Source organism: Thermobia domestica, chromosome 13 (genome assembly GCF_964235325.1).
Source record: "Thermobia domestica chromosome 13, izTheDome1.hap1.1, whole genome shotgun sequence".
NCBI classification, from domain to species: Eukaryota; Metazoa; Arthropoda; class Insecta; order Zygentoma; family Lepismatidae; genus Thermobia; species Thermobia domestica.
In genome coordinates, this window is record NC_137466.1 from 59265800 (window position 1) to 59281674 (window position 15875).

Consider the following 15875-nt stretch of genomic DNA (forward strand, 5'->3'; position numbering starts at 1 on the left):
AATAAAGTACACATGTTAGAAAGTATTACTCGCGTTTCCAATAGGTGAACACTCAGAACTTTTCCACTTTTAAACATTCCTTCCCGGAAAATTACTTAACAGTTGTATCCTGTTCCTACCCGATGCTGAACAGAGAAAAGCTCAAATTCGAACTACCGACCGCATAGAGCAATGATATTCTTTGCGCAATTAATAACAAAAGTGATTTATTACTATTTCTGCGTGACAATGACTTAACAGATAGGCTACATTTTCTGAGGTCTCAAAACTGGTGGACCTAGTGTTGTTGCCCTATGATTATACTTAATGTGTTAGTGTGATAAGTTCTGCCGTGTCGTGACAAAACGCTGTAACTTTGGCGGAGCAGTTTTGCGAAAAAGAGCCGTAAAGTTTTCATCAGAAAATGTGATCTGTATCGTGTAGAACCAGTGTATCTTGACTTTGGAAACACGTGGTTACATGTAATGTTACGTAGAATGCATGTTGTGTGATTAAATTTGGTGAAAATTGATTGGTTGACCATTATTGCCTAGTTACACTGGTTCTACACGATACAGATCACATTTTCGGATGAAAACTTTACGGCTCATTTTCGCAAAACTTCTCCGCCAAAGTTACAGCGTTTTGTCACGACACGGCAGAGTTTTTCTAACTGCAATTTCGAGTTTTTAATCAATTCAGTTAATAATAACAATAATAATACATTAGTAGTAGTAGCAGTAGTAGTAGAAGTAGTAGTAGTAGTATTAGTAGTAGTAACCATAAAGGATTTATCTTGAAGCTTGGCCCACCCTACCTTTTATTCCACGAGCCGCCACTGCAGAAACGGTTTTTAATCTAAAATGATGGATTTTTTCTAATGATACCAAGCCATTTGGGCTCCACATTAGTAAGGCGCCCTTTTTAAATGAAAAAGCAATGTTTCCAGTTCAGCAGGGTGTTCGAACGGAACATAAAGATAAGCAAAATGGTATGATGAATGCTCACACTTTTGCGTGAAGCAGGCCCGTAGCTAACCCAAAAATGTAGGGGAGCCCGTAGAAGTTAGGGGGGCCGATCTAACCAACCATATTATAGTTCATTTGCAAACCTACTGTGAAACTTTTAGGGGTCCGGGCCTCCCTAGACCCCCGTTGATGAACTTGCGAAACATGATTTAAGGTGTGGATAGTTTCTGACTTCTGGAAAACGTTCCAACAGGAATAGATTAAAATATCAATTGCACACATGCTAAGAAATCTTCTCCACTAATGCTTGTTGTCACATTGAATACAACCGATGGTAGAAGAGTGGACTATCATAAATAAGACTACCAGAGGTCTCTATATACAAGATTGTCCTGTATTTTACACTCTATTTTCCTGTCGAGCTCCTTTGTAGCTAAGCGGTTAGCGGGAGACTCAGGTTCGATTCCCGGCGGGAGCTCAAGTGGTTCGGAGTCCACGTTAATCAGTAGGTCCACGTCTCGTGTAGCCTCGCTGCTGAACGGGACGTTAAACTCAAAATCAACTCAACTCTATTTTCCTGTCCTGTATGAAGTTTGTACAAGATATATTTATCCTCTATTTACTCACTAGTACTGGTAGTGTTTGTTCAGTAGTATTGCATGACAAACAGTTATTGAGAAATCATGTATCAACAGATAAAAGCACTAAAGAAAACTGTTGTTAAATATCAAATGGTGTTTTAAATGACCATATAAAACTCATTATGATCAAATTCGAGCGGAGTATATCAAATTCGAAGTTCGAGGATAAACTAAAACAGTCATAATAATCAAAAAATTTTAGTTATTCAAGAATATGCATTGTGAATACCTCAAATCAAGTGAAAAAAAATGTTCCTAAGCAAAAAGTAATAATTAGAGATCGGATTTTAAGGTGCAAAAATGTGGTAGGAAAAAGGAAATAAAAGGTGCTGAAAAATCATTCAAAAAGGTGCTAATAGTATATCTTTATTAAGTGCTATAGTATACAGTTACATGAACATTCTTTATTCATTACACCAGCAAATATTGTTAAAATCTTGGCTTTAAGCATTGGACATATATTGCAAAATTGTTTTATTTAATCCCAAAATTGTATATACAACATTCAACATTATTGTAATAAAATTGTGGTTGAAACCAACTCGGAATTTAAAAAAAAAAAAAAATAAAACTTTAATTTAGCAATATTGTGGATTGAGAAACTGGTTATACTTGATTATGCACAACATTTCTATGTTTTCGAATATTAATTTCTGTCGCTTGGAGCTCAGGAGATGCGGAGGAACTTAGCTCGACATCAACGGAAACCAGAGGTTCATATCTTGTAAGCACATGGACAGGAAGTTCAATTGACGTTGCAAAGATTTCTATGTCCGGATTGTTTTGCAAATTCAGCTCAAATTTATCCCTAGCAAATCCGTCAGGATTGCGTCTAAATTTATGGAATGTTGTCTATGTGTAAACTAGATTGAAAATAAAACATTGTTCTGTCCAATTAAAAAAAAAAAAATAAAAAGGGACAATAAAGGTGCTGAAGGCTATAAGAAGTAAAAACAAAAAGTGAAATTTTATCAATCTAGCAAAAAAGGTGCAATGTTCACTAAAAAGGTGCAACAAAGTGCGTTCATTTCAGTTCTTTATATGACCGGAAATAGTTATTTTGAACTTTGGTTGTTATAACAACTACATTTTTAGAAAAGGTGCTGCACCTTAAAATCCGCTCTCTAGTAATAATAATACACACTAGACTTTGTCTCTAAGAGAGTATATTATTTGCGTGATATAATACCGCAAACAAACATTTACTTGGACATACATGAGACTACACGTAACACGAAAAATAGATTTAATTGCAGTAAAACTATACTGAGTTAAAACACCGAACCAAGTACACGCAGTGTTTGTAGTGTTTAAGGGAAATTTCCCTAATCTAGGGAAATTTTGTTGGTAAATTGAGCAAAAAGAAAAAAAAATATTCAATAAAATGTTGAAAATCCAAAGAAATTCTTAATTTGTGTGTGTGTTCAAAATAGCATAATTTGCATCCATTGTTGGTTGGGTGTATTTGAGGGTATTTTTTGTAGAACAAAGTGAAGGGGTTTTGTTTTTAAAGAAAGCATAAAGCACAAGAATAAAACAAGCATAGTTAGCTCTTCCTTTAATATAGCTAATTTTATCTTATCACATAAATTCTGTCATAGGAATTGGATATTCAACATATTGAGGAAAATTTAATAAGAACAGGGACATTTTTGAGTAATTTGAGGGAAATTTTCTTAAGGAAAGCTACAAGCACTGCACACACGGGTCACAACCTTCATTATCTGTTCTCACTTCAAGATATTCCTGATCTTTGTTTGGATTGATTTGATGATTTTTGCAACGTCAGAAAGGTCTTCAATTTCATTTCTTGCGTACAACACGTACTTTAGTAGATCATCTTAAATTTTCAACAATTTCAGAAGCGTCATATCAAAACACTGTTCCTTTACTTCCCTGCTCATCTTGTCTTCATCTTTTTTCATCAGATAGATTATGTTTCCGTGTCACTCTTCCCTGTGGTTAACTATGGATAACTTAAACGAGTCTGTTGTTTCGAATCTATTCAACACTAAACATTCTTGTTCTGAAATTACTTCGAATTATCCGAACAGAAGGTTCAAAATTTCGATTTATCCACGATTTTTATCCTTATTTTTAATACAGCTTTCAAGCGGAATAAACGAAAGTTCCGATTATCCGCGAGTGTTTAAAAAAAAATTACTTTGCTGCAGTTGCGCTTAATTATTTTTCATAAGCAGTCTCTGTGCACTGCCACTCCGCATGGAAATAAGTACTAGTGCACGATTCGAAGTGGAACTCTACACTGATACACAGAAGACATTGTTGTTAGGTATGAAAAACGAGAATTGGGAAGAGTGATTTGCGTGGAAGTAAATTACATTCATTGTTCACAAGCTTTTATGCTGAAATATCTTTTTTCGTGTTTGCACCTCTTTTTTTAGTCTTTTTTAAGGTTATCAGCGATTTTTGCTATCCTCAAGGGCGCCGAACCTGGGGGGCGGGGAGGCCGGGCACCCCCAAAGCTCATGTGGGCCCCCTATTGTATTTATGAATATACAATATTTGGCATAATTTGAATGCAATTTGTCTTAAAATCCTTATATATATATACCTTCTGCAACTGAATGCCCCCCCCCCTCAAATTTACAGAGAAATCGGCGCCCTTGGCTATCCGCGGTGTCTTTGCCACAGAATTATACAGATAAACTGGGCTTTACTGTAGTTTGAATTATCCAAGTTTGGATTAATAAGAGTTTGCTGTAATTAGGGGGTACAATTTAAAAAGAAGCCAATATATTTTTGAAATTCCAAAATAACATTTCTTGCATGTATGCTTATAAATATGCTTTCAATTTTTTTTTTTTTTACTTTTTTTACAACACGTATCGTATATTTAATCTAGAAATATGGCAACCCTAATCATAAACGAGTGAACACTAGAGTTGCCAACTCTAAAAAATAAAATTACCGCCACATCCATAATCCTCAAAACAGATGAAAAACAATTGTATTTTAAATCTTAAAATACAGTATATAGTTGAGCCTGAAAAATTCCGGTCAATTCGCAATCTTAGTTAACACTTCAAAAACCTTAAGTCTATCAGTCTCTATGCACTGTATAAAATAAGTCAGCAATGTGTATGTATGTATGTATGTACACTCATGTCCAAAATTATTGTCGCATGTCTATAAGTATGTTGTTGTAGGAATATAATTTCATAACGAATTCGGCCCGTGTTTCTTATAATGTTAGTATGTGTATAATTAGCAAAGATATGTACCTGGCAAATTTCATGTCAAAAGAACAGTAAACAGGAACAATAAAACAAAAATAAAACTTTCTTGTCATTTAGCAACACTTCCTTTTACTCATTCTAATTTTCGTATTTATAATTCTTTTCCTATGAAATTTACCATAAATATACATTTCCCAATTATACAAATAGTATCAGTATTAAAAATACCCTGCAAAATCATTAGCAAATTATATTCTTACAAGAAGACAGTTATAGATATGCAACAATCATTTTGGACATGAGTGTACATATATAGTCACTTAAAATATTAACCTAAAATGTGTAGTTTTCTCTCAAATCTTTGAAACTTTTTTTTTTCATTCTTTGTTATTTTTGTAGAACAACGTGAGATTCACCATATTTTCTACTTTCATTTTCATATAATAAGTTTTCAAGAAGGAAAAGAAACCTTAAAAATTAAATTTTAATAAGCAAATATAGTTGTGCAATTCAATAGAACAAACTAAAATTATTAAAAATATTTTAATGACTAAAGTTTAAGTTTGATAATGAGGAGCACAGCTTACCTTGCTACATATTGCTTGCAGTCTTATAAAAATATAAAATCGACGTCATGGTAACTATTCGTAATTCAATTATTAGTCAAAACAAAACAATTAAAATTTAATAATAACTACTTACAGAATATTATCTTTTTCTTAACTTTATTATAGAAATAATTTATTTGCCCTTTTAAAGATGTAAAAATGTGTATTTCAGTTATTTGAAGAACAATATTCGATATTTGTTTTCTCTTCCAAACATTTTTGACGCTTTGACTTCGTATAAATAATCCGTATAGTATATATATCTATATCTATATATATATATATATATATATATATATATATATATATATATATATATATATATATATATATATATATATATATATATATCTTAATACTAAATTTTAATATTAGTATATATTATGTATAGATAATAATATTTTACAGTAATACTATTTATTACCTAATTATTTCCACAGTTAATTAACTTTTAATTTTAACCTCTTGCACCATACTTGAGTCTCAAGTCAAATCTTATTCGTTGTAAATCCATTAAACTCTAATCTATTACTGAAGTAAATTGAGTGCTCCTTCGTGGCTAGTAAATTGAGTAGTGATTCGACTCAAACTTTCAGCACTATGTTTCGTCTCATATAGAGTCAGTGATGAAAGAAAGATAAAACTTCAATGAATTAAGGGAAATTTAAAAGTATTTTTTCTATTTTGTCGATGTTAATGCGGCTAATGATCCATCAAGAACAGAGACTTTCCTCAATTTAGACTATCACTGTTTCCTCAGTTTTCTGTATACTGCCGTTCTACTTCTCTTCGCGTAGTACGGAGTTTGTACCACAAATAGTCCAGTGCTGCTGTCGCCGAGTGACTGTTGCCAACCCAGACACCTAAAATGTTTCGAGTATATTGTAGGGACAAATTATTTGGAAGATTAAAGCATATTTTAAATTTACTTGTTAAATGAACACATTTTCCTTAAACGGTGTCGCTATAATTGCAATCAGGAGGGAAGTAATCTATCTTCGTCTGAACATTCTAGTGACAATTGCGATCAACAGGAAATTAGTCTATCTTTGTCTGAAGACTCTAGTGACAATTGCGGTCAACAGGGAAGTAGTCTATCTTAATCTAAAGACTCTAGTAATATTGCAATCAACAAAGTAGTCGACAATTGCGAGCAAGAAGGAAGTAATCTATCTTAATCTAAAGACTAGTGACAATTGCGACCAACAGGGAAGTAGTCTACCTTTGTCTGAAGACTCTAGTGACAATTGCGACCAACAAGGAAGTAGTCTGATCTTAGTCTGAAGACTCCAGTGACAATTACGATCAACTGAAAATTCAAAATATTATTGAGATTTCCTAGTTTAAAATTATCATTGTTATTGTTACATGGATATACCAGCATTAGTGATTAAATACAAATTGTCACACGTTTTCTAAGCTTGAGACTGACCAAATAATCCGAGCCCTAAACGAATGCACAACTAATTTGGTGTGTTTAGAATCAGGACGGTTGCCCTTCACTTTGCGGTATTTTCCTATTTTCTTTTTTTAACTGTTACTTATCTTGTACTGTTATTATATGCAAAATATGAACAATGAAGTGGCAGCATCATTATGCGTTGTCAGTTACATCTGCGATTTATCCATTAATCCAGCTTCTGAACGTTAGCGAAAGCTCTCAAGTATTTTCAGAAATCAGCAGTAACTTTATACTTCTGAACGATTGTCCCAATCATGGATGTAATGTATTTATAGTGTACATGTATACCCAGTTAAAATTTTAATCTAGCATATTCTCAAAATCATTCAGAAGTATGAAGTTTTCGAAAGAACGAGCACATATGGGGTGATATACGCCGGTAGATTGAATACACACCAAAAATTCTAGCATTACGTCAATCTCTTAATTCTCTCATCCATCTGTATGTATCGTTTCTTTCTTTTGGTGTCTTTTAGATTAAGTTCCATTCTTACAAATTCACGTTCGTGCTTTCTGCTTCCCATTTGAGGCAGGAAATGAAATCTTGGAACTTCAGATGGGATCCTCCAACCAACGCATTTATTTTATTATTTCATCCTTCTACAGCGTTATTAGTTTTGTGTCCCCCCATTGGTAGCAAATCCACATCTACACACCAATATCTTCGTTTTTCAGCCACTTGTGTACAAAATAATCCAAGACTCTTTCTAATCAGCCATGGAATACGTTCGTTTAATCTTGATGCTCTCGAATTCAACATAAATGGTGTTAACTTGTGTAAAATGCTTACTTCAACTCTTTCCGTTGCAAACCTTTTAAGGATCTTTTTGGCCACCAAAAGATGGTTTTTCCAAGATGCATTAGCTTTTGTAAGCAAAAGAGGCAAATATTATGCTGACGTAATCTTCTTCACTATGAATCAGTTTGTTAGTTGTTTTACGTGAGTAATTTTCTCATGCAACAGTTTTTTTCAGCTAGTATTCAGCTTAGATAGTATTTGGTATACTAATTATAAATTTGATGTAGGCTTATAAAATTATTAACAAGGTAATTGCAATTGTCACAACTTATATTTTTTAAAATGATCGTCAAAAGAAAATGTTCTTAATTGTCTCGGGTTTTGACATAATCGCAATTGTCAGAGGTCGTAATTGTCAGACAAAACGTAATCAAAGTATCTGTACCTTGCGGCATGGAATCCAGCAGGTGTTGGATATGCTCCTGAAGAACCATCGATCGCGCTACTTGTTTGTGAGGCTACAAGACATCGACACTGGTTGCTGAAGAACCGTGAGAAGCAAAATACTGGAAACCATATCCCACATGTTTGATGGGCAATATATCAGGTTACTCTGCAGGCCGGAGAAACAACGGTATCCAGCCCACGTGTTTAAAGCGTACAGAATGTAGAATAACGTAAAAGTAGTAAGAAAAACCACTCACTTGTGTGTTTTGTTATAGTTTTCAGTTAGGTATCTTGGTTTTCCTGTCGAGTGAATGGAACTAAAAGGAAAGACTAAGAGAGGAGGAATATAATTTTGTTCATTTTCATTAAAATTTAGCGTCTCTTTTCAGCGCTGAGACCACATGAGACACCAACCTACCGTTTGAAATGTAATACGAACTACTAGCCTATAATAAGTGAAAATTTGAATGTTCCAAGTTCGGAAATCGAAGCCTGGACCTTGTGAACAAAAAGCTACTGCGTTCACAACTAAACCAGTGGATAAAAATGGAAAATAGCTCAAATGCTCCCTGGATATTACTTGATCAGATTCGCTAAATTCCGTGAAATTAATGAAGAACCGTAACTCGGCAGCGTACTTCGAGAAGAGAACAGATTATGTCGAAATATATTTCGGTTCTGTTCCTAGAACCGCACCAAATGAAAACGTTCATTTAAGTTCTGGTACTGAAACTCAAAATATTAAAGTTTCCGGTTATAGGAACAGAACCAATATCTCATTCTGTTCCCAAGAACCGTACCGAATTAAAATGTTTATGTAGATTTCAGAGTCTTGACTGGAAGACCAATCGGAAAACGACCATTAGGAAGCCCTAGGCGCAGATGGGAGGACAATATTAAGATGGATCTCGCAGAGATAGGAATACAAAGTAGAAACTGGATGCAGTTAGCTAAGGTTAGAAATCAGTGGAGAGCTTTTGTGAACGCGGCATTGAACTTCCGGGTTCCATAAGCCATAGAGTTAGTTAGTTAGTTATGTAGATGTCAGTACAGCAAACCAAAATTTGGTCGGTTTCGTTACCATTAACAATTACTTTAATTTATTATAGTGCAATTAAAGCGTATTAACCTTCAAAATATAGCCTCTCGTGTAGGACTATATACAACCATCTTCCTGACAATTCCTCGATTCCACGTCGATACTATGTCTTGTTCTTAGAGGCAAAGAAGTTAGTCAGCTATTTCCACTTCCTGCCAGGAAGTGTACCATGGGCCCACATACGTAGTATTCCGAGAGGAAAAAGTCAGGACTTCATGTTGTAGCAATAGTACAATACCTTCAAGTTCCTGAACTTTTTGTTGCTTTATCGAGCCGAGTTTGGTTTACCACATAATGCTAAAGCAGGGCGCACTTTTTTTTTTTTTTTTTTTTTTTTTTTTTTAGAACAGCGCAATTTGCTATAACTGTTCGAAATGAAACTTTCACCGGGAAGAGTCTCACTTACTAAAAATAATACAAAATTTTACCATAATGAAACGCAACTTATCACAATCATAGATAATGTTATTCTACTACAACAGAAAATATTAACCTAAAGAAGAACAAATGTTAAAACTATTTGTTTATTACAAACTAATACAACTATTATCACAATAACATTATCTATGTGGGAAATTGCATTTAATTATCTCCTTTCACTTATGAGAAACAAGCAAAAGAAAAATGGTAAATTTTGTATTATTTTTAGTAACTGAGTCTCCCGTACCGAAAGCACATACACTAACCATATATCCACGAGGAATCTTCGAAGAACTACCGAATGTGAAGCCTTTGACTAAAACTTTGGTGTGAATCCATGGGATAAAGGTCTAAATGTAGAGCCATAAGCTCTGTTTGGATCCTTGGAGTAGAAAAAAGACTAGACTGTTTAAAAAGACAGTTTCGAAGAATAAAGAAACTAGCACGATGTAAATTTAATCAAGCTTGTTTCATCTTCCAGAGATGGAGTGGGTCAGTGAGTTGTAGACCAAGAGTTGTGAGTGGGTCAGTGGGTCGTGGGTCAACAGAATGTTACCCACTGCGATCCGCCATCCACAGTGACCCAATCTGACCTACCAACCGACCATGATTAACTCTGTCCCACCGACCCACTCTGCTCAGAACATTGTAGAAAGTATCGTCTGAACACTGATGGATTTATCTACGTTTTACTTGCAAGGCCTCCGTTTTTCTTCCTTTTTCATTTGTTTCTATTTACTTACATGAGATGGGCATGTCTAATAGAAAAAAGAACTTCAGGCCTTTTTGGATATTAATATTTGTAATTATGATAGTAGCAATAAGACTTACTACTTGGTTTTCAAGACACAGTCGGATTTTACACTGTTTATTTGTTTTCCCCCTTTACGTTGGCCTATTATACCTTGATTTGAGACTTTTTACTATCCTATTTACCACTGAAAGGTGCGTATCTGTAATTCAACAAGGAAATAATTATATATCATAATTAAATTGAAATTCATTGTAATATAGAACATGGCAAACAATTTACCATTTTATATCGTAAAGGTCAGATCCACCGCTATTGTAACAGAGCGATGCTTGAGCGATTGATCGTAGAAATTCACGCACTGATTAGTAATAATTTCACAGCCTTGTTTTATTACAAGTGTAAAAACTCTTTGGTCCGTGGAAAAGAGGGCGTGGATCATGGGTCAGAGTTAATGACGATGAGATTTGGTTAGTCAAAGTGGGTCATGATTGGTGCTGGGTTAGTGGGTCATGCGTCAAGTTTTCATTGGCCCACGCCGTCTTCACAAGTTTAACTTTTAACCATAGGCATTCAACCCTTCCGTGTAAGGAATAAGGTCGACCGTTACACCAGTTGGTAAGTAGACAACTTATTGACTACCCAGATGCAGCTCTAGTAATAGTAATACTGGTAGTAGCAATAATATTTGTAGTAGTATACCCATACGTACCAAGTGAATCATTAAACAGTCCTATGCCACTTATATCATATTGAATTTATATTTTTGATAGTTGTGATAATACAGTTATACGACTCGTATATTTGGATAATTTGATACAATATATATTAAAGTACTTAATACAGTTAATTATAATCATTAAAAACTTTGATGTCTTTTATATCAAATTTAGGACAATTGAGCAATTATTAACATAGACACAAAAGTGCAAATATGAGTATAAAGACAGCAATTTTGGAGTAGAACAAGTTGACAACCCCTGATTCGATTCATTAACTTTTTATACTTATACATGGTTTTTCTATAACTGATGGAGATATTTAATAAAACAGTAAAGGTTGGTCTGATTGGAGTTTAGCGTGCCGTTTCGCAACGAGACTATCTGAGATGTGGACTTACAGCTTAAAATGGGATCGAAATCACATGAGCCCCCACTGGGAAGGAAACCCGGGTCTCCCGCGTCGACGGCATGTACGATAACAATATTGCCATGAAGGAGCTCTAAGAGAGCAGTTGGGGGGACATTTTGTGCCTCGTCAAAATCCATACTAAACACGAGACAATTTTCTGAAAGGGAGAACAAATCCAATCTTAGGCAACCTGTTTCACTGTTTTACAAGCAATCAAATGTTTTCGTTGTGTCTATATGCCTCAACTATTCTATAACTACAAGTGTCACGTCATTTAATCATTTTGAAAATATAGTAATGATTTGTGTCTAGTTACTGCTTTTATCTTGAAATTCACTGTCTTTCCCGTAGGCAAAGTTTAAAGCTTACGTATGAAAGATACGGTTGTCAATGAGATTATCAGTTTGATAATGCCGTATCTTTACGGAGAAAATATAATCATTAGTAATTCTTATTAATTCTACTGTCAGAAAACCTGTTTTTGTGTAGCGAAAATGTCACTTCAAAATGGACCTAAGTAGGTTGACACAACTCGTAAGGATACTTTTATTTTGCGTTCACTGTAAGTACTTCTAGTTAGCGAATTTAGATTACAAAGATCACGGTGTAATATTCAGGTTACTCTATATTTCTTTTTTATATACTTATAATGAATACTTTTTTATATACTTATAATGAATATATACTTTTATTGTTATTAAATGAATGTAATTACAAGGAACAATGGCATGAGCAGTACGAATCATTTCAAAATAAACACGTGAGAACTTTCACATTGGGAAACCGAGGTAGACTCTCAAACTATAGGAATTCAATACTCAAATTTGATGTAGTACATCTACAACTACTAGTGCAATAAATTAATGAGATCAAAGTTAGAAAGTACTAAGGACGCGAAATTTATATCAGAAAGCCATTACTTGCTATCCATTACTACTGTTTTAATTCTATGGCGATAAAGGTTGAAACCGGAAATCCTAAATTTTAACAACTTCCGGATTTAGTAAAGGGTTAGAAGAGAAGATAGAACCTACTCTTGACAAGGTGAATCGATTTTTTTTTAAAAAACTGCACCTTGATATCTCCTACTCTTTTTTACTACATGGAAATCAGTATTGAAATCGGAAGTTATGCAACTCAACCATTTCCGGTTTTGATAGATCTTTGATACATTCATGGTCGTTACCCTGAGACATTGATTCCATTATCAATAAATAAATAAGTAAATAAATAAATAAAACTCTTCTGACTACGTTATCATTTATGTTCTATGGTGATAAACGTTGAAACCGGAAATGACGAATTTAAACCACTTCTAGTATGAGTACAGGGTTAATGGAGAAGATAAAAAAATATGCTTGGAACGCTGAATTGATTGCATAAAGTCGCATCTCGATATCTCTTACTGTTTCCGCCCTGTGGAAATCAGTATTCAAACTGGAAGTAATATTAAATTTTCATCATTTATCGTTTTGGTAGAGTGTTTGGAATAGTCATAATACGTTGCCCTGAGATACCGAATCCTTTGCAAAAAAAATCGCTTCTCGATATATATTACCGTTTTCGTTTTATGATGATAAACATTGAAACCAGAAATGACGAATTTGGACCACATTCGGTTTGAACAGATAGTTGCTGGATAAGATAGAACCTATTCTTGAGACGCTAAATCGATTGCATTTCGATATATCTTACCGATTTCGTTCTGATACCTGTCAACAGACGGACGGACGGACGGACAAAGCCGTTCTATAAGACTTCCGACACGCATAGCATAGTTTGGAATTAATTTTATTCTATTATTTGATTATTATTTATTCTCTATCATGATTTACTTTTTATTATTATTTATTTTTTATTTATTAGTTATTTATTTATACTCTATTATTTATTCTAATATTTGATATTTTTTTTAAATTCTTATTACTAATCATTGATTATTCTTTTTGTGTTAACGCTTCACTTAACGTTGAAATCTTACTGGCACATGTTATAAATGATGCGTTGTAGATATACATTTAAAAAATTTTACACCGAGGATGCAAGTACCTGTAGCTTCAGTGATATTCTTCCATGTTCATATTATAGTGAAAATCTGTGATGAGAGTTTGAAATTGAAGGAGCAGTTCAACTTAGAAATCAGGGCGGACGGTAAATTGTGGTTTCGGGTGTTGCAGTACGAACGATATGAGACAGAAGATATAAAGTGGACCAGGCCCGTGCTGGGACAGTAACGAGGGTGGTGGACAAGTATACTAAAAGGGCGCCTAAACAAACGCGAATATATATATATATATATATATATATATATATATATATATATATATATATATATATATATATATATATACATGGGTGCAATTTTATATCAAAATCACCAAAATTATTTTAATAACGTAAATAGATAAACTGTGAAAACCTCGAAATCCTTCTTACTAGAGTGTTTGTTACTCTCCTTCCTTGTTCATGATGGAGTAGCATATTTAAAATCGAGACTTTTAAGATTTGTTCTTTCTGAAGAAGGTGGTGGTGGTGGTGGGGGAGGGAGAATGAGGCCATTGCACTGGATAGCAAATCTCAAAAGAGCACCTCGAGTTAAAAACAAGTTTGGTGCAATAGAAAAAGTTTTTAAAAATCAATGACACGTCTTTTCTTTTCTTTTTTTTTTTAATCTTGATAGACCATTTCGTTTAGCTTCTATCGGTGTTTGTTTTTGATGAACCGCAAATGCTGATGTCGCCCGTGGGCTAGCAAGGAACTCAATGTGAGTCAGCAATCACTCCCTTTGTGCACAGCTGATAAACCTTGAATAGTGCAGTGAATTTAGTAGATTGTTTTGGGTTTCGTTAGCAGTCTTGTTTTGTATTGAATTATTGAGGAATGTTTTTGTTAGTTGTTTTTACTGCAGCATAAGTATAAAAAATAGAGAGAGCAGTGATTACGTAGTGTTGTGCGAATCAGTGTTTCTTCCCGATATGATTTTTGGAGAGACACTGTCTCCAGGAACTCTGAGAATACCCCTCCGGAGGAGACCAAAATAATTCGTCTATAATATAATAATAAATAGAATAGTATCGTGTGAAAATGATATGTGCTCCCCGAACATTTTTTTCTGAAAGAAATACTGGTGCGAAGTAGAAAACATGTGTTAGTACAGCGCGTGTTGTGTCTGTAAAGTGAGGTAGAAATGCCTATCACATGGTATGTTTTCTGTTGTAATGCTCGTGCGATTAAATTCGAGGGATATAAACTATCATCTTTTAATTTTCCAAGTCGTGTGAGAAATCACCAAATCGATATAAACTATGGCTCAAGAAAATCAATAGGAAACATTTTGTGCCAAATAAAAACACTCGTGTTTGTTCCAAACATCTTGAAGAGCTCGACGTCGAGAAGTCATGTTTACTGAAAGTAAAGCTAATTCCAGGAGAATCATTTACACGCAAACTGAGAAAGAATGCTGTTTCAAGTATATTATTGAAAAGTTTAGAATCCGAGCCACTGAACAAGCGCAAATGTATGTCCAGTTAGCAACGTAAATAAATACAAATAAAAAAAATCGTACAAGATGCAATTGACAGTTGTAGTCAAGATGGGGCATTAGAAGTTAATAGCGACGGTGTCACTTATCATTCTGAAGATAGTGTTCTAGAAATAAATGTAAATACAACTGCTATACAATGTGAATTGGGGAATGAAATATACCGGCTTCTAGAAGGAATTATAGTGATGATGACAGTGTTCCTCATTACATTGATCATCGTTTAATTTTTCTGTATCAAGTGAAAATGATGAAACCTTTAACTAGAGTTGTTCCTCGGAGAGTGATGCGAATAAAACAAATTTAAGCGGTAAAGTATTTTTTGTATTCTGGCAAACGTTACAGATGTTATTTAACTTTTGCCACATATCCCCTCGTTCCTGTACATACGTATCTTGGAGCACAAAATTTTAGGGTTATCATTAAAAATTGCAACAAAATGTGAAAATGAACATACTTATATTTGGGAATCGGAACCATGATTAAAGAAAAGGTACTTAGGTATTGTTGCAGTCTCGTCCGCCATCTTTTTAAATTTTATTGGTTTCGAAATTTTAGTTCCTTTTGTAAAACGCTGAACTTATGCTTTGTAGGAAAAAAAATACGTTTTATAATAGTATAAAAACTTTTGTGCAGCCCACCATCAGACATTATTATTTTCTACAATGCAGATGATATTTCTAAGTCTTTGCAATAAGTTGTGGAAAAGGAAATCTCACTTTAGAATGTGCCACCGCACCACTCACAAAAGAAATGCTTGGCACTATGTGTATGGAATTATGCTCTAGCAGCTTGCTCATGGATAACTTCATCACAAAATCTTTTTTCCTCTGTTACTCGCTAACGACTGAACGTATCACGATCAAACAAACACTATTTCTTATAGAAG

General features: G+C 34.1%; 1 protein-coding gene across 3 annotated transcripts in view; it reads left to right on the plus strand.

Annotated features, from left to right (window-relative positions):
* LOC145668157 (trypsin-1-like) overlaps positions 1-15875 on the plus strand; it is a 131132-nt gene that overhangs the window by 58416 nt on the left and 56841 nt on the right. Inside the window, exon 1 of one of the 3 annotated variants that reach the window (XM_081735750.1) lies at positions 10824-10932. The exons of 1 other annotated variant lie outside the window; for it this stretch is intronic. Coding sequence is in view for 1 of the 2 variants with exons in the window: in XM_081735749.1 (XP_081591875.1) it covers positions 11953-12007 (55 nt within the window). In the remaining variant the exon portion in view is untranslated. Of the gene's footprint in view, positions 1-10823; positions 10933-11908; positions 12008-15875 lie in introns of those variants that run through there. One more of the 3 variants, XM_081735749.1, reaches the window with a different exon arrangement.